At 45.6% G+C, this 20,512-nt stretch overlaps 1 gene segment (V, D, J or C); it reads right to left on the bottom strand.

The window, feature by feature from the left end:
- Window positions 1–1,256: 1,256 nt before the first annotated feature.
- Window positions 1,257–17,815, bottom strand: LOC100443722 (tyrosine-protein phosphatase non-receptor type substrate 1-like). The segment is given in 6 exon segments: window positions 1,257–2,268; window positions 2,893–2,952; window positions 4,054–4,380; window positions 13,427–13,747; window positions 14,881–15,204; window positions 17,332–17,815. Coding segments are annotated over 6 exon segments (1,182 nt in total).
- Between the last annotated feature and the right edge of the window lie 2,697 nt (window positions 17,816–20,512).

The following is a 20,512-nucleotide window of genomic DNA, read 5'->3' as shown; positions in this document are numbered from 1 at the left end:
ACCAAAATGTGACAGAGACACGGAGTGGGCACATGCTGTTGGAAATAATGGCATCAACAGACTTGCTCAATGCAGGGTTGCCACAAACCGTCAATTTGTGAAAAACACAGTATCTGCGAAGTGCAACAAAGTGAAGCACAATTTCATTTGCCTGTATTGACAGAGAGCTAGACAAGTAGAGCAGCGGAACAAAGAGCTCATCGAAGGAACCACAGATTTATAGACACTCACTATATAGCAAAGGTGGCAGTGGATATCAGGGGGTGCTGGATAATTAATCCTTCTAGAAAAAAGATAAGATTCCTATCATCTATAAAAAAATAAGATTCCTACCATCTATAATGCATACACACACGTGTGCACACACACCACCAGAAAAATATAGCGAGATGTGATGATGTGCGCCTGTAATCCCAGCTCTTTGGGAGGCTGAGGCAGGAGAATTACTAGAACCTGGGAGGCGGAGGTTGCAGTGAGCCTAGAATGCGCCACTGCACCCCAGCCTGGGCGATGGAGTGAGACTCCATCTTTGCTTCAGCCAGTGTCCAGAAGAGCTTTTCCCAAGTTTTCTTCTTTTTATAGTTCCAGATCTTACATTTAAGTATTAAAAAGATAAATTTAATAAAAGTGCACAAGGTTTATATTAAAAAACAAAGCTGTTTGTAAATGACATAAAAGACAACATGAAAAAATATAAAAATATACAGTGATCCTGAAAAAGAAGTCCCAATATTTATACCACTGTATGTACGTATGTATGTATATATAATATAGGAATACTCTGGCTGTGCACATCCAATTCCCTCTCCCAGCCTTTGTGCCATTGTATCAGGTATTATATGATATTAATGCGTTATTATCATAACATCCACACTGCGTTATTATTTTTAGCTTTAAACATTCACTTATCATCTATAGATTTTGTTTAAATGTCTTTTAAATTTATGCATCTATTTACTTTTTCTGTTCCTCATTCTTTTGTATGGATCCAGATTTACATCTGGTGTCATTTTCTTTGTGCCTGAAGGGTGTCCACTAGTATTTCTTATAATTCATGTCTGCTGGTGATGATTTCTTTTGCTTTTGTTTGATTTTAAAATACATTAATATCGGAATAGAAGAAAGGAATACTCCTTAACTCTTTAACTTCCTAAAAGGTATCTATTTAAAAAATGCAATAAACATTCAAAAATATTATATATATGTATATATATATGTAGTGAGATGAAAGGGATAAATGGAAAGAGTAAAACTTAAGCAACAATTGGAAATTTTTTTTATGTAACAAAAGCTCCCAAATCATACCAATACTGCAGGTTTGTGCACCAAGCTAGAGGAACAACGCAGACTCTCCCACACATGCCCAGGGAAACAAATAAAAGAATGTTTGTTGCAAAGTTGTACTAGCAAAACACTGAATGAAGCTTCAAAATCCGTCTTGAGAAGAATTGATAAATTTTGGCATATTCTTACAATAGAAGACCACAGAACAGTGGAAAATTAATAAAATGTAGCTCCATATATCAACAGAAATAAACCTCACAAACTGTGTTAAGCATAAAAAATAAAGTTCCAGAGTGCTGTGTGCAGTGTCATAGCATTTATATAATGTTAAAATATGAAAAGTAATACTATACATTGCTTAAGGATTTATACATATGTTATGAAGTTACAAAATCATGCTTGAGAATGATGAACAAATTCAGAACTGTGTTTTTTTGTTTGTTTGTTTGTTTTAAAAGAACTGAAGATCATAATGGCAAATGTTACTATTTTTAAAAGATAGGATGGTAGGTCCATGGGTATTGTTTGTATTTTTTCTGTACATTTCAGAAGAGAAAAATGCTTATGCAACTTACTAGTGATTTCAAAATATATGTGTGTTAAAATGAAATCATATTTTCAAAAGCCCTGCACAGAAGTAAAAACTGCTCTGAAAATTAAGGATTGTTCATGACCGAGGGCAGAATGGAAACTTCTTTTCTTGATCAGTTTAATTCTCTTGGGTGGAAGCAGGGCCAATTTGAAGCTCAGTACATCAGGGTCAAGACATCCCTGGAGTCCTCATGAAGAAAATCCTTCCCTGACTCAGCTCCAAAGCTCTGAGGGAAGGAACACCAGGAAGGTGTGTGGAAGGGAGCGTGTCCATGATGGGGGTGGCAGGGATGGAATAAAGGGGTCTTTAGTGACCTATAAGTCCTTGCAGCTTCTCCCTGCTTGAACCCCTTGGAGAGGGCTGGAGGTAATGTATCACAGGGCATGCAGGGGCTGTAGAGAAAAAAAAATCATTCATTCCCGTGTTTGTTTATTCATGTATTAATTTCACAAATATTTATTGAGCACCTACTATACGGCAGGTATTCTGCTTGGTCTGGATTCGTGGCACAGATCAGAAATAAAGCCCCTACTCATTACACCCCAACGCCACTTTCTGGGTTCTAAACTCTCTCCCATACCCACATTCATCTTTGCCGCTAGTCAGAACCTCCAAGTCCCTTGAGTAGGTTCTATTCATTGATTTTAGCAATACTTTCCTTATGCATCCCCAAAATATTTCATATGAAAACTGAAACATGTAACAGTGTATTGGGGGACTCTGGAGTTTGGGTCTCAACATTCATACCACTACCATACCTTGGACCCCCTCCTCCCATCTCCAGGGTCCCAAAGAATGGAATTTGAAACCTTTCCACCTCCAGGGCACTACACAATGCACGGAGTTGAAAGACTCCAGGAATCCCAAAAAACATTTGGAGAAAATAAAGAGTGTTCCCAACCTTCCCTTGAGGCTGGATCACTCTTGAGGGCCCCAGTGACTTTGTGGGCTTGCCCTATAGGCCTCTTGCCAGTCTGTCACCCAGTACTGAAGACTAAAGCCCATCCTATGCTCACCTATCACAGGTTCCACCTCCTGCAGATGTAGGTCACTGTGAAACTCATCACCAGCAGCACCTTGAGGCCCAGGAGGAAAACCACAAAGATAAGGGCAGGCATCTCTGGACCTGGATGCCAAAGGATAGAAGGAGCCATCACACGGTGGCTCTGTGAGTTTAAATGCCCTCTCTGAGGTCATGTAGTCAAGAAGTTCTAGAGCTTGCAGGTTGCACCTGATTCTGATTCCAAACCCATGTCTTCTCTCTACATTTAGTTCTCTCTTGGAAATAAGAGTTGACCTTGACCTGTAAGCCTCACCTTGAATTTGGCTCAACAAATGCTGATTTGAATATCTGACACATACCAGCCACTGTGCTAGGCTTTAGAGGCACAAACCTAAGTATAATATAATCAGCTCCATGTCCTGAAGGCCTGTAGTCATTTAATCTAACTTTGCTACAATCTTAAGAGTTTGGTATCATTAGCACCATTTTCTAGATGAGTAAACTGAGGTTATGGGAAGGTAATTGACTCAGCTGCCTAAGTTTACAAAGCTGTAACTACTGGCAACTAAATTTTAAAATAATCTTACCTGAATTCAAATAATAGATATCAATAGCTGACATTTATTGTAGACCATACATAAAGTTTACATGTATTAATTCATTTAATCTTCATAAAGACAATGAATTAGGAACCTTTATTAGACACTATCTACAGATGAGCAGACTGAAGCACACAGGGGTGAACTGCCTGTGCAAGAATCAAGTGGAAGAGGCTATTCTATCATTGGAGCAGACATCATGCAAGCAGGTTTTATATGCATGCAAGCTCGCCTCCATATAACTGAAACAAATATTTTAAACAAGACAGCCTTGCTGACAACCATCTCAGAAGCACCAGTAGTGAGTGCACTAAGCTGAACTCTCTCTTGGGAATTTTGAAGAAGATTGAGCCAGGAGATCACTCTTTCCACAGAAATTAAAGAACCTTTCAGGATGGCCAGATTTAAAGGAATTCACTGGCCAGAAACCATTCTGGTTATTTAAGGAATCACAGACTCTCAAGTGGGATAAGACCTCATTGATTATCAAGCTCCCTCTCCTCCCAGTACCTTCTGAAATCCACTCAGGATACAGAAGTGACCCCAGGTGCTCATAAAAGAAGAAGTGAACTTACCTGTGCTCCCAATGGGCTTATAAGCGGTGTGGGCTGCTGTGGACAGTATGAGGTTGGCCCGTTTGGGAGGCTGTCCCTCATGTTCCACCATGCAGGTGAGCACCCGCTCAGGCCCCTGCACTGATGCATTCACCAGCAGCAGGTTTTCCAGGGTGTAGGACCCATCATCATTCTTCTTTAATGTGGGTTGCTCAGTGCCTTTGAGTGTATGGCAGTCCTCTAGCCAGGCGAGGTGCACGTTTTGTGGATAGAATCTCTGCACGAGGCAAGTAGCAGCCACCAAGCTGGAGGAGGTGGAAGACTGGGACACTGTCACTGTAGGAGGAACTGACAAAGCCCAGAGAAAGCAAACAGTTATTGTGGGAAGCCATCTGTAGGTGCCTGGGGGCTCCCTGAGGATGAAGTCATCTGCCTAGAGCCTAACCAGAGCCTGCCACAGAGGAATACTTTAGGTATTGGTTAACAAATGCACACATAAGGAAATGCATGATTGAATGACAGCACAAATTCATGAGTGAACGCATGCCTGGATGGATGGATGGATGGATGGATGGATGGATGGATGGATAGATAGATGGATGGATGGGTGGGTGGATGGATGAGCGGAAGGATGGATAGATGGATGGATGGATGGGTGGGTGGATGGATGAGTGGATGGATGGATGGGATTGAAGAAAGTCATTTAATCTTTCTTTTCTTTTCCACTTTGGTCATTAAAGATGAAAAGATGAGGTATGAATTCCACTGAAGAAGCTACAAATCATTTAACTTACTCTATGACTAGATAATTTTAAGATTTGAAGATTCATAGACTCTAAGTCTTAGAATCCAAGATATTAAAATTGTACATGGGAAGGAACTTCAGATTATGGAGGTTAAGTAACTTGCCTGAGGGCACAACTAGCAAAGGTGGGATTACACCAGAGACAGTAGGTTTTACCTTTGTGCTATTCAAACACCCAAACTATAAGGCTATAAGCATTTATGATTCTAGGCTTCCAAAATTATGATCTAATGACTTCTAGAATTTTTTCAGCCAGATTTTCAGCTATGCAATAGAATGTATTCACAATAAGGAAAACAAGACAAAGTTGAAGTCCTATAAAACACTAAATATTTCGATAGACTTCTTATGAACGCACAACACGATGCAGCTCTAACACTAAACTGAGGGCTGGGAGATCTGGATTCTGGTCCTTGCACTGATACCATAGCCAACTGTGAGCCTATACAAGTCACTTTCCCTCTGTTTATAAGACTCTAAAATTATGAAATTCTCTGAGGTCAGATCAGCTCTCATGGGCCTAGTTAAGAGAGATTTCAGCTCTTGGTCTAGGGTAGAGGAAACAACTCTTTCTGTAGTGCAATTTGAAGGAGTTACAGGAATCCAACTCCCAAATATTCTTTTCTCATCCTCAATCTACCCAGACTTGTAAAAGTCTATCAATGATGTTGCTAATGGCAGCTGAGGCAGACACCCTCCCTGAGCTTATTACCTGCACTTAGTCTTTCCCTTTCAGCACACAGGGAGAGCACAGGGATCTCACCAAGAAAAGAGCAAAGCCTGAGAATGGAGGACTCTGGGTGTTGAAGCCCTGGTAACTGGGGTGGTGCCCATGGAGAAGAGGGCAGGGTAAGGTGCCTCCACACAACTGTCATGAGTTCTAGAAGGTGGCAAGGATCAAAAAAAATAAAAAAGGACAAGAGGCTGAGATGGCCCATTTCAACCGCTAGTGAGTTTTCCTGGCTGTCTGGTGTCCAGGCCAGTGTTGGGAGGACAAAGGCCTGGGCACAGCTGATGACAACTGCTCCCATCCTCTGAATGTCAGTGTTTGAGGCAGTGTGCATGCATTCTCTTATTCAATTCTCACAAAACCAAATAATGTAAACACTGAAGCTACTTGGTGTCAGAAAAAAAGGTGCCACTTAGAAGCAGCCTATACAAAATCAGGCCTCAATTTCATAGAAATTGTAAAAAAGGAATTGGTTGGAACGTCATCTTGAAAAGCATTTAAATTTTAAAAAATTTACTTAATTTATATTTGCATATAAATATATAGTATAATTGCAAAGAGGCACCAACTCTTAGAAGAATAATTGTTAGGAGTGGATGGAAGCTGGCATCATTTTTTTTCCAGAATTTATACTATAGTACCAACAAATCCATCATTTCACATCTCACATTTATAGCACTATCATTAAAGAGTAATTTTGAAAAATCATTTGAAATTATTTGAGTGTTCTATCAATTTTCATAGGGGCATCTTTTAATCGAAGTGCTCTCTTTTGAAGTGCCCACAGTATCATTAGCATCGTGAATTTTTTCTTATTATTATGATTCCATTTTTAACACTCAAAGGCTTTGCTTGTGATCCTTGCAGCTCCCCAATATCACCTGCCTCAACTTCTTGAAGTACAACTTTTTCAAGATCTCAGATTGCACTTTGCAATGGATATGGATTCTATTTGCACAAGATGGTGTGAGGTTTGCCACACATCAATCAACGCAAGACCAACCTCCTATAGCAGAGGGTTTCTGGGCTCCATGCCTCCTCTCCCAGCTGCCTGACCTCAGCACAGTGGTGCAAGACAGTACTACTCACACCAAGTCCCACCTTGGGCTTCCAAAACCCTTTCCTCTTCTCTGCCTCGGATTTCTCTGTAAACATGAAATGCCACCTCCCCGCTGCAGGCACATCCCCACCTCTCCTCCTTCATGAGACAATTCTCAGGCATAGTCTACCCAGTTCTTCAGAGGGTCTCCAGTGTCATTGGGCCCCAGTTTTCCACAGGGCCATCCAGCTCAATAACTCACTCTTTCTTGGCCGACCCCCTGCAAAGCTAGTATCTCTCTCTCTGCTCCCCCATCCCAACCTCTCAGCATCACTCTCCAACCACCTACCCCCAAGTCCTGGGTTCAGGCTCTGCTTTCAGGGGAACCCAAATAAAGACACCCACAAAGATATTTCCACGAGAGGAAGCACAGCCCTGAGATGCATGCAGTGTTGAGTAGGGAGGGGCTTGGAGTGGGAGCTAATTTTATATGTAATCGATTTATTTTTGAAAATTTGTATTTTCTATAACTTTTGCTTCTCAACACCATGTCCAAGCTCCAGAGAATTACATGATAAATACTCAGATAAGGAAGATTCCCTGAACTATAATTTCTCTATTTTACAGACAAAGATACTGAGGATGGGAGAACATAAGCAACTTGCAGGAGATCCCACAACTGGTAAATAGAGCAGAGTTGGAAGCTGGAATTCATGCCAAGGTTTCTCACTCACCAGCTTTACAACCTTAAGCAGCCTTCACTTCTTTGAGCCTCAGTTTCCTTCTGTAACCCACAAATGGCACAAACAGTATAGGGAAGTTCTATGCATTAAAGTCCATTCACATGGGTGTGCTTTACTGTCTGTGTGCTGTAAACGTTTGAGACGTTACTACCAATATTTTCCGCCATGTAACATGATGTGTTTACTTCCCAATAGCACACTTCTCCCCCTATTTTGTGAATGAGAAAATGAAGAGAGATATAGTTTGTAAATTTTAAAGTCCAATATACATTCAAGGAATTAATTTTACTGCTATGCAAGCTTGGACCACTCACTTGCCTTCTCTGACTTTTACAGTTGTCAGAACAATGGGATGATTGTTAAGATTTCTTCTAGGCATGATACTTTATGACCTCACGGAATTCACAGATCTGCCAAGCATTGGTTCAACCCATCTAAAGACACCATAGGCCCTAGAATTTAGTTTCCCAAGCCCTTCAAGTCTTCTTCCTATAAAATAATGATAATAATAAAATTGAATTCCCAGAAGATATCCTGTCTCCATTTTACAGATGAAAGAAGTGAGTTCTGAGAAGTGCTGTAAATAATAATAATAACAACAACAACAATTGCCACTTCTGGGTAGTTAGTATGAGCAAGGCACTGTCTTACATGCTTTACAGGTATTATTTCATTAAATTCTTGCCTCAGTCAAACAAGGGATGTGCTTGCTTATCATTAAAGGTTCTTCCTCATTTTTCATTGAGGAAACTGAGGCTCAGAGAAGTCCCCACCCCAACGCTGCACTACCTCAGCTGAGCAGAGAGAGAGATCTTACCCCGGAGGTACTGGTCCAGGCCAATGGTTTTCTGGAAAAACCGCATCAACTTGTGCTCGACATGGCAAACGACGTGGGAGAACACATCATCATCCGTCAGCAGGACAAGCACACTGCTGGTCACATTGTAGGTGTGTCCACTGTACTGGACGCTGGTCTGGGGGTTTGGGAGCTCGTGTTTGTTTTTAAGCCAGGTCACAGTAACCTGGTGTGTCGAGAACCCAGAGGATGTGTAGGTCAATCGGATCCTTGTGCCGGGCTCAGATCGCTGAAGGGGGCCTTGCAACTTGTAAGGCTGGACACTCTGGCCTGCAAGGATAGACCCCTCCCATGAGAGGGCACAGAGGTGCCTGAACCCCAGTGTGAACAAATACACAACATCTGCCAAGAAGCCCATTGCTTCCTCTTTCATAAGATGTAAAGGTTATGTTCTGATAGGAACCAGTTTCTGAATCTGATAACGGAGGCCAGACAGTGAAACTGTAGCAATGGGCAACAGCAGTTTGTAAGGAGGTCAACTCCTACAGATACTGCGTAGCGAACACTCACTTGGCACTTACCCTGCCTACAGGCTCTTCCCTAAGTCACTGAGTTCTCACAGCAGCCCTCAGAAGTGGGAGCTGTTACTATCCCCATTTCACAGATGAGGAAACTGAGGCCAGGCAGGCTAAGTAACTTGTCTAAGGTCCATTAGTCAATGGCAGAGCTGGGATCTTAGCCAGGTAGTCAGTCTCCAGGGTCAGCACCCCTTACTGTCACTCAGCCCCACCCTCAGTCTTTGAAAATGGAAGAGAACCTCATTTCTCAGAGGCCGGGGTCATGGAGAAGAGGTTAGAACCATAGAGAAAAGGTTGGGAGCACAGGCTTTAGGATCTCACTCAACCCAAGTTTACATTTCCACTCTCCACTGGAGCCCAAGCAACTTAACTCTCTGAGCCTCAGTTTTCTCATCTGTAAAATGGGAGTGATTTTTTTTAATAGAAGAAGAGTGGCTTAAATTTTTTAACAATTATTCATCCCATTTTGATATCTGGAGTATAATTAAATTCAGATTTCCTTTGTTTATTTAGCCATTAGGTTTGATGAAGTACATTTTTCTTTTCTTTCTTTTTTTAAATTTTATTTAAGTTCTGGGATACATGTACAGAATGTGCAGGTTCGTTACATAGGTAAACATGTGCCATGGTGGTTTGCTGCACCTATCAACCCGTCACCTAGGTATTAAGCCCCGCATGCATTAGCTTTTGGTCCTGATGCTCTCCTTCCCCTCACCCGCTGCAACAGGCCTTGGTGTGTGTTGTTGTCCTCCATGTGTCCATGTGTTCTCATTGTTCAGCTCCCACTTATGAGTGAGAACATGCAGTGTTTGAGTTTCTCTTCCTGCATTAGTCTGCTGAGGATGATGGCTTCCAGCTTTATCCATGTCCCTGCAAAGGACACAATCTCATTCCTTCTTATGGCTGCATAGTATTCCATGGGGTATATGTACCACACTTTATTTATCTAGTCTATCACTGATGGGCATTTGGGTTGATTCCATGTCAAGGAATTAATTTTACTGCTTTGCTATTGTGAGTAATGCTGCAATGAACATACCCATGTATGTATCTTTGTAATAGAATGATTTATATTCCTTTGGGTATGTACCCAGTAATGGGATTGCTGGGTCAAATGGTATTTCTGGTTCTAGATCCTTGAGGAATCACCACACTGTCTTCCACAATGGTTGAACTAATTTACATTCCCACCAACAGCGTAAAAGTGTTCCTATTTCTCCACAGCCTTGCCAGCATCTGTCATTTCTTGAGTTTTTAATACTCGCCATTCTAACTGCTGTGAGATGGTATCTAATTGTGGTTTTGATTTGCATTTCTCTCAGAGTTAATTAATAAATTAAGTGATGTAAGTAGTGTAGAATATGTGGCACACAGTAATCACTATATAAACGGTAGCCCTCAGCACCATATACTCACAATGACCATCCAAGGAATTATTATTAATCATATTTTTAATATTAACAGATAAAGAAAAGGCCCAGGGAGGGTTAGTGACTCATCCAAGGGCCTCACAGTGAACAGAACTGACATTGTAACCCAGGAATTCTGACTCCAAGTCAAGGCCTTTTTCTGTTACATCATAGCTACCTCTACTTCTGCACAGTTGGCTCTATATTAACCAATGACCTTTAATATTGTCCTACTTGCAGCTCAGCTCTGGGCTAGGCACTATGGAGACTGCAAACAGTCACTGCAGAGAACTTGCTATGGGCCCCATTGTCCAGATGCCAGGCAGGAGTCAAGGAAAAGAATCTTAAGCAGGGCTCTTTGAGGTGGGTATAACAATTGTCATTGCACCGATTGAAAACTTGACTCAGAAAGGGAGTTGCGGCCAGGTGCAGTGGCTCACACCTGTAACCCAGCACTTTGGGAGGCTGAGGCAGGTGGATCACCTGAGTCAGGAGTTCGAGACCAGCCTGACCAACACGGTGAAACCCCATCTCTACTAAAAATACAAAATTAGCTGGCCATGGTGGTGTGTGCCTTGGTGTGTACTTGGGAAGCTGAGGCAGGAGAATCACTTGAACCCTAGAGGCAGAGATTGCAGTGAACTGAAATCACACCATTGCACTCCAGCCCGGGCAATAAGAGCAAAACTCCATCTCAAAAAAAGAAAGGGAGTTGTTTTGTCTTAGGTCACATGGCTGGGGACACTGATCTGTTTGACTCCAACGTTTGGCCACCTCGAAACATAAAAGCCAGTCCCTGCTTCAAGGATGTGAGAGTCTAATCATGGAAGATGGGTGTAAATGGAATAAAACCCCAGGTCGGGGGACTTTGGGAATGCCCTTGTAGTTTAAGTACCAATTGTGAGAACTAACTGGTATGGACAGATAAGACCACACAATTCAGGAAGAAATAAATACCAGAAATAGAGCATTTAAAATTGAGATTTGAGAAGAGACTTGAGATAACACTAAGCTTTGTATTCTCGGGCAGGACAGGAAAGAAAAATGCAGAAAAACACATTCAATTTTTGAACAGACATGCCTGCATTCTAACCCCAGCTATGCTGTTTGGAACCTCTGAGACCTTGGTTGCTGTGCTAGCTCTGGGCTCTGTTGTAGGATCAGATAATGTATTTGAGGATGCCTGGTGTGCAGTAAATGCTCTACGGGTGTCAGCCAGTAGGAACAGAGACACAGAGTGGGGAGTGCATAACAGGTGAGGGTGCTGATGAAGGCATTTATGGGCCAGGTTGGGGAAGGATAGCTGCAATGCTTTGTTAACACCAAATAGAAAGGGGCCTAAATGCCAGAAAAGGAAGGGGCTGCCCTTCCCCCTGCAGACCACGGGGCCCCACAAAGCTACATAGCGGAGCTGTATAATCAAAAGGATGCTCCCAGGGGGTTAATGTTGCAGCAGTGGGCCAGATATACTGTATGCAGGCAAAAGAGAAAAATAAAAGAAGAAAAAACCAGCATGAGTCAATAAAGAAATATTGTAACTTGCTTCTGATCAGAAAGGACCAGTTTTGAGTTTTTCAGCCAGACCTGTATATCCTGCTGGGTGAGTGTTTTTCTTATTTCTGCTGGACAACAGACAAAAAGGCACGGGGAGATTGAAAGCTGAGTGGCGGATCATTCCCCTTAAGAATTCTTACAGCAGCCAGATAAGAGGCCAATTCCGTCAGGGAGAGAGAGAATGCGAGGTGGAGGGCCCTGGTGGGAAGATGGGCTGTTGTTGTCGGTCCGGCACCCTTGCTCTGGCAGTGGCCTGCGCTGTAATACTCGTACACAGAAGCATACACCCTCACTGCCCACAAGGAACTGTCCTTTCTGACTTCACGTGGTTCTGGAGGGCTGTGAGTCCATATTGCTGGCTTACCCCTAGCTCACAAGGCCCAGCCAATCCTAACAACCTCCACCCACCCTCTCAGACACTGTCCGCCCCCACCACCCAGCCGGCCCACTCTGGGCCAGTAATTCATTCTCCCAAGCTCATCCAAGCTGGACCGAAGGAAAGCAGCCCGCGCTCTCTGGGTCTGAACTGCCAGCAGACAGCTCCCTCTTGTGGAGAAAACAGTTTGAGGACGCAAAGAGTGAGACAGACGGAGGTAGAGGAGATTCCAGAAGGCAAGGTGGGCCAGAGAAACTATCAGCAGAGCCAACAGACGACCCACAAAATGGGAGAAAATATTCGCAAAGTATGCATCCGACAAAGGTCTAAGATCCACAATCTATAAGGAACTTAAATAAACTAACAAGTAAAAAAAAAAAACACCATTAAAAAGTGGGCAAAGGATGTGAACAGCTACTTTTCAAAAGAAGACACACCCGCGGCAAACAAGCATGTGAAAAAATGTTCATCACTAATCATTAAAGAAATGCAAATAAAAACCACAATGAGATACCATCCCACACCAGCCAGAATGGCTATTATTAAAAAGTCAAAAAATAACAGAGGCTGTACACCAAACTCCTCCACACACAATTTACCTATATAAAAACCTGCACGTGGGCCCCGACCTAAAACCAAAGTTAAAAAAATAAGAAGAAGATAATGTAAAAACACTCAAAAAAGGGAGAAAGTGAAGAGGACAAGGAAAAAGAGAAGGATGGAAGGAGAAGGAAAGTGAGGGGGAAAAGGAAGGGGAAAGGAGGAGGAGGATCTGTTCTGACCCCATGTAAGGGCCTGCACTGACTCAAAGGGCCTGTCCTGACTCCATGTAAGTGCCTGTCCTGACCCTATGTAAGGGCTTGCACTGACCCCGTGTAAGGGCCTGTCTGACCCCGTGTAAGGGTCTGTCCTGGCCCCGTGTAAGGGCCTGCCCTGACCCTATGTAAGGCCCTGCATGGACCCTCTTTTCCAGCTAAATTCAGAATTCTGGCCTCTGTTTAAAGTTGCCATCCAGGAACTTTCAACTGTGCCAGTCTTGATTAATAGCCTTTCTAGAAGGCACTTTGGTGCTCAGCAGTCCTTAATCTCTGCCATTTCTTGCAGTCAAGTGTTAAGGTGGAGACTTTCAACGTCAAGAATGCATGGAATTAGGGAAGGGGAGTCCCACCCTTTCTTCTTGGGGAGGGTGTGGAGGAAGGCATGAGAAGTGGAGTCTGGGGGCGAATGTGTGAGAGTTGTATCACCAGCTGAGGGTACCCTTCCTTCCTTCACCATCATCCAATGCCGCCCTGAGTCTCTGACCCTCCCCAGCCATGCTGCCCACAGGGGATGTCCAGAGGGGCTGGGCCAGAGGCTGCACCCACCTTTCCCCTGCCTGTGCAGCCGGGCTTGCAGGGCGACGTTGGTCTTGAGTGGGGGCTGCTCATCGTGGACCACCCAGCAAGCAAACTCACGCTCCTCCAGCGTGGCCTCTGCCTGCCACGTGTGCTCCAGAGAGTATGTCCCATCTGGATTTCTGGTGACCTGAGGGGACACCAGGGTCTGGATCATGCGCCTGTTCTCCATCCAGGTGAGTCGCAGGTGGGTGGGATAGAAGTGGAGGACATGGCAGGTGAAATTCACTCTGTCTTGCACATGTACATGGGTCCCAGAGGGTTCAGTGGTGATCTTCAGGGTGGGGACAACTAGACAGAGGAATAGGAAGTAAGATCTGGTGAAATCAGCCCCTGCCTATGGCCACCCATGCTTCCCTCTCCCAGGGAACAGCCTCAAGTTCTCTCGCCTTTTTTTAAAGTAATAATTTTTTCTTGTATGCACAATGTAAAGCAAATAGGGCTAAATGTTAATATTCATTAAATATGGGTAAGGGGGGGCCAGGCGCAGTGGCTCATGCCCGTAATCCCAGCACTTTGTGAAGCTGAGGTGTGCGGATCACGAGGTCAGGAGATCGAGACCATCCTGGCTAACATGGCGAAACCCCGTCTCTACTAAAAATACAAAAAATTAGCCAGGCATGGTGGCACGCACCTGTAGTCCCAGCTACTCGGGAGGCTGAGGCAGGAGAATGGCATGAACCCGGGAGGCGGAGGTTGCAGTGAGCCGAGATCACACCACTGCACTCCAGCCTGGGTGACAGAGCCAGACTCTGTCTCAAACAAACAAACAAAAAATATATATGGGTAAGGATACATGGGTGTCTGCTATATTCTGTATTTTTGAAATATTTCATATCAGAAAATATAATTTTAAGAATTAGTAAAAGGTGATGCCCATGACGACAGGGACTTTATTCTGCTCATTGCTGCATCCCCAGCACTGAGCACAGTGTCTGGCATACAGTGGATATTCATTATTATTAAATGAATAATAAACATTTTAAATAAAAAAAACTGTAACAATGACATTAATAGAACAAAGATGTTTAGAAAGGGAGTCTGGGACCAGATAATAACAAGATCAAACATTCATAAGTAAGTCACTGCATGCCAGGCACTGTTTTGTGTGTTTTATAAGGAATAATTCATTTAATCTTCACAGGACACCTATAAAGTAGGTCCTCATTTTATTCCTATTATATAAAGAAACCAGCATTAAATAGTCAAGTAACTCGCAAGATCCCACAAGTTTTAAAGTGGCACAGCTAGGATTAAAACCCAGACAGTGAGCCCCTGGAACCTGCGCTTATAACCACAATCCACATGATCAGAAATCCGTGAGGAATTTCATTTCCCCATTTATGAAATGAGGCTTTGGGCAAAAACCCTGAAAGCTGGATGCTTCCAGGGTTAATGTCCACCCCACTTGACTGCCCATTCACCTCGGAGCACTTGGGAGAGATTCATGGTTGTTTTCAGGGGGTCTGCCAGGGCCCTGTGGGTGACTTTGCAGGTGATCTCAGATGAGACATCCTGTCGCGTCAGTGTCACCCATGCCTTGCTGGTGATGAAGTCATTGCCTCCATTGTCAGGCACCAGGCGCTGAGCTGAGGCTGGATGTTCATCACTGTCCTTCAACCAGGTAACATTGAAGTCCCGGGAGAAGTTCTGGGAGTTGAAGGGGCCAGCAGTACAGTTGAAAGGCACCGAGTCTCCAGGGCTTGTCCTCTGAGATGGACCAGTCAGAGAGATGAAGGGCTGTCCAGCTAAGGAAAGAGCAACCGTGACTGCACATTGAGAGTGGGACACACCCCACAGGCACCAGTGGCACCAGAGCTGTGTCAGGCCCTGGGGACCTACTAGGTGCTGTGTCTGATTCTGTCTTCAGGCAGCATATCGGCATTTGATCACGAGAGAACAAGCAAATGCAAATGTGATTACAACTGAGCCCAATGCCATCAAGGAAACCCAAAGAGTGCACAGATGGAGAATACAGGGAGGACTTATTCTAGAAGGGCAGCTGGGGAAGAATTCCTTGAGGAGGTGACATCATTGAGCTGAAACTCAGGAATGAATAGGAGCCAGCCATGGGAAGGGACAGAGGAAGGACATTCCAGACAGCGGGGACAGCAGGAGAGAAGGACCTTGGGCAGGAAGGGCTTGGTGGGCTTGAGAAACTGAGAAGTCTGTAGGACCCGTGTCATGGCAAAGAGGTCCAGAGTGAGAAGAGCCTGGGGACCATGGTGATGATCTTGATTCTATTCTGAGAGTGATGGGAAACCAGCAGAGACTTTAACAGAGGGGTAAAGTGGTCTGATGTACATTTTTTAGAGGATAACTGGGGTTGTTGTGTGGAGAATGGGAAGGAGCGTGGCAGGAATGGAAGCAGGGAGACCAGTGGGGAAGCTGGTACAGGCCTCCAGGCCGAGGCGGTGGTAGCCTGGACTAGGATGGTGAGAAAAGGAGACTCGAGACACATTTGGAAGATACAGCCCACAGGACTCAGTGATGGGCAGGATGGGGGGTGAGGGACAGAATGAATTATGGATCAACAATTCCCAGGTTTTCTCTAGAGCAGCTGTGTGGGTGGTAGCTCTACTTTTTGAGATGGGAAGATCTGGAGAAGGACCAAGTTGGGATAGGAAGGGAATGGTGATGAATCAGGATTTCCATTGTGGATGTAAGTTTATAAGGACTTGAGTGTGAAGTCAAGAATCACCCCAACAGGGATGGCTGGCCCTCCTACTCGAGTCCCTCCCATCAACACCTCGCTAGACTCCCATTGTCTGCTTGCTTACCTGCAGTGACAGGGAGCTGTCTCCATGAGAAGCAGCTCCATTCACCCTCACACCTAGCTAGGACTATGACAAAATATTTCCTCCTTCTGGGATATAACCTGGGATCTGTCTCCCAGAATTTTCCCAGGAAAACTGCAGGATGAGACTCACCCCTCCTCCTAAGGACAGCCCTGCAGAGCTCTGGAGCAGGAACTTCCCCAAGTCTTCACAGCATTCCCTAAGCCCCTGCTCTGCACCAGATCAAGAGCTGGGTGCTGAGACCACAGAGATGAGTCAGACAGGACCCCTACCCTTGAGAAGCATCTGGTCAGGTGGGGGGAAAGGCAAATAAACAACCAATGACAAGCAGGATGACAGGCAGAGGGCAGCGCAGGAGGCCATAGGAATTTGTCCTCTTAGCACACAGCTCTGGTACCTTCTGAATTGTGCTCTGCCCTCATCACCCACCCTGCACGCAGCACTGTGTGGTTCAAAAACATTTTCAGCCATGTGTGCTTCTTTTCTTCCACATCTCAGCTATGGGAGGCTGGTATTATTGTCCCCACTTTCCAGAAAAGGAAACAGAGATTCAGAAAGGTCTTGTGACTTGCTCAAGGTCACACAGCCTATCAGTGGCTAAGGAGGGAGGGTAATAAGAAGGCCTGTCTGACTTTGGGTCCAGGACTCTTCCATGCCTCCAATGCCAGAGGCTCCATCACTCCAGTGACTTCTCTCTCTCTCTTTCTTTCTCTCTCTCTCTCTCTGTCTTTTCCACCCTTACACCCTCTCTGACCCAGAACAGGTAGCTACCCAGACTAGAGCTGACATTGGGAAAACTGGGAGGTGGGCTCCTCTTTTACCCCCCCGACATCCCCCGAGCCCCTCACCCTTAGGTCACTTCCTCTTCTGACCCCCAAGCTCCCACCAACTCCCTTTATCCACAAGGTCTACATTGAAGAAAAGATGAAAAACAGCACCTGACTGGTGGGAAAACAGCTCAGTCACCTCCTCTGAGCCTCAGTCTCCCTTCAGAAAGACACAGTGGCTGGATTTGGTCATTCCTGGGGGTCTCCTTGCCTGCCCTGAGGGTCCCTCTGGGCAGGAATCAGCACTCACCTGTGAGTCCCAGCAGAAGGGTGGGCAGGAGGGAGCCCAGGGCCCGCCCAGGTGTGGTAGCCATGGTGAGAGACTCACAGTGCTCCTGGTCTGTTCCTGGTGGCAACCACTGGATAAGGCCCTGAAAGAGCCCAGGAGCCACTGACTGGCCTCTGACAGCCTGGAGCAGGCTTTATACTTCCCAGCTGCTCACCCCACCCCATTCCCTGCCACGCCTGGAGCAGAGTCTTGAGTCACCGTGAGAGAAGTGGTCACTGTGGCCAAGGCCTCCTTCCAAGCCCTAAACCTTCAGGCCTGAGGTGTCTAGCCAGGGAGGCATCTGGAGCCTTTCAATGGGTTCCGACTGTCTCTGATTCCCCATGAGCAAGACCAGGAAGTGGCTGAGCTCTGCCTCAAGCTTCAAGCCACAGAGCTGGCCTCTGATAGGCTGAGCCTTGCTGTCCCTTCTCCTGGAGGCTCCTCCATGCTGAACAAGCAGCATCAAGAGCCTGCCCTGTCCGAGACCCAGACACGGCTTCTGGGAATGCAAAATGGATCAGATATGGGCCCAGAGGGTTGAGAAGTGAGCCTTGACATACACAACCACGTGCAACCAAAAAAGACCCTAGACTTTGAAACCCAACCCTTGCCTCACGGCTTAACTAGGCTTGAACAATGGTGATACGGATTTCCCATGGCCCAGAATTGTCTACTAGGCTCCATGCTGGGGAAACATGAATTTGAAACACAGCCACCAGTTTGCCTGACCTCCCTATGAAAACAACCTCTCCCTTTGGTCTCTCTTCATTTCCTTACCCTACATTACTTGGCTTTCCAATGGTTAGCCCTGATGTGTACTTATTTGTTTTTATCCATTTCCCTCATGAAAAACAAATGATTTGCCCTGAAGACTACTGCTTTTTGTTCATGGCTGTAACCAGCAGCCACACAGTGCTGGGCACAGAAGAGATACTCGGTAATAACAAATGAAACTTTGGGGCCAGGTATGTTCTCAAGACTGATTACAAAGCAGCCAAGCCCGGCCTGCTCCCTGGCCATCCCATCTCTTTGGGGTCTTATGTTCAGCTAAAGTGGAGAGAGAGGCCAGAGAGGAGTTTTCAGCCTGGCGGAGGCTGTTATGGAAACTCCCCTGACCTCACAACTCCCCACCACTACTTAGCCAAGCAAGGCACCCCAAAATGACTCCTAGATATTAGGTGCCTGCAGGAGGAGGAGGCTGGCTCCTCTTTTTCCAGGTGTCTCCTGAAGCAACAGTGGATTTGCTGATCCACCTTGATGTTGCTCTGAGCAAGAGAAAAAGGAATTGAAAAGAGACAGCAGGGTAGAGTGATGGGGTGGTAGGGCAGCAGCTTAAGCTTCCTCCATGCAGAGTGGCAAGGGGGTGAGGTCCATGGAGAGACTCCCATTGAAAGGGGGAAGCCGACCTTAGAGCATCCCACTCAAGAGAGATGACCACTGGCAAGAGGGCCTAGGAATAAGAGACTGCAGCATGGACTCCAGTGGGGAGCTGTGAACCTGGATCAGATCATGCATAAGAGAGATTGTGCAGCAGACTGTGTACCCCCACAGCATACACAATTGGGCACACACACGTGCACATGCATGCACACATCCACACATTCAGGATCCTCCTAGGAATCCACACCTGTGCCCTAGGAGGCAGCTGGCTTCCAGAGTCCAGCCATAGTGAACAGAGCATTGTTGGGTAAAAAAAGTCCTCCTTTTTTCATCTCCCCTCCCAGGCCCTAAGACACCAGATGATAGACAGACCCAATTCAGGGAAGGAGGAGGAACAAAAGAATGCTTCATCTCCATCCCTTCCAGATCCCTCAGCAGGGACTTGGGGGCAGCACTGGGCTGGGGTGAGAGGAGGAAGTGGATGCTGAACTAGATGTAATGTTGGCATTTTCAACCAGACTAGTTTGGACTGGGCAGGGCCTGACACAGAATAGTTATTTTATAAAGTTTGATAAAATTATTCATCTACCCTCAGTTCCTTGGTGACACTAGCCACATTTCAGGTGCTCAATAGTCACATGCGGCTACTGGCTACCATAGTCGACAGTGAGGTCTTGGGTGAAACATTCTTCATCAGGGAAGTCTTTTCTACCCTAATGTCTCCCCGTGGGTTCAAATACTTCTCTTGCAGAGCATTTATCACAGTTATAATTAAATTGTTAACTTGAAACTAGTTGCATAATAACTCTTTCCCTTATTAGACTGTAGGCTCTGGAGGAGAGGGACCATGTCCTTGGTCACTAGTGTAAATAAGTGCTGGATGAATGTTTGTTGGATGGATGGATGGGTGGGTGGATGGATGGATGGATGGATGGATGGGTGGATCCATGGATAAACAGACTAAGAGGAAGGTATGTGCTACAGGGCAAGAGAAAGAAAGAAGCACTCCCACTGAGAAAGCAGAGAAGGCTTCCTGGAGGAAGTGAGCTTCCTTCAGGGCTCCTGTCTCAGCCCTCCAGCTTAATCATACCATCTACACAGAAGGAGAAAACTGGCAACACTAGGGCTAAGCTGCAGTGGGTGGGTAGCCATGGGTGGCCTGCCTTGTGGGGCTGGAAGGCTGAAGGGGAAGTGGAGAAGATGGGGTTTTCCAAGGGGTGGCCTGAGGAATGCCAAAGTACCCACAGGGCTCGCCCAGGCTGGGCCATGTGTCCACTAGTTAAGGCTTGGCTTCCTCTGAGTAAAGTCACGTCAGTCTCTTTCCTTATTCTAGCACCGGCAAGAACTGGCTGTCACCTACTCTATAAGCACAACCTTTTATAGGAGCTGGGGACCCAAGAGCCCTCATCATGAATATGGGCCCCTGTGCTGGCCTAACAGGCTGAGGGCTCAGAGAGGACAGAGAGCTGCTAGCTCTTCAGAAAAGGGACACTAGGCCAGGTGCAGTGGCTCATGCCTGTAATCCCAGCACTTTGGGAGGCCGAGGCAGGCGGATCATGAGGTCAGGAGTTCGAGACCAGCCTGACCAACATGGTGAAACCCTGTCTCTACCAAAAATACAAAAATTAGCTGTGCGTGGTGGCATGCGCCTGTAATCCTAGCTACTCAGGAGGCTGAGGCAAGAGAATCGCTTGAACCCAGGAGGCAAAGGTTGCAGTGAGCCAAGATTGCACCAGTGCACTCCAGTCTGGGGACAGAGCGAGACTCTGTCTCAAAAAAAAGA

This window comes from Pongo abelii, chromosome 21 (genome assembly GCF_028885655.2).
Source record: "Pongo abelii isolate AG06213 chromosome 21, NHGRI_mPonAbe1-v2.0_pri, whole genome shotgun sequence".
Classification (NCBI taxonomy): Eukaryota; Metazoa; Chordata; class Mammalia; order Primates; family Hominidae; genus Pongo; species Pongo abelii.
Note: the sequence above shows the minus strand (reverse complement) of the source record. Positions and strands in the feature narration are given on the sequence as shown.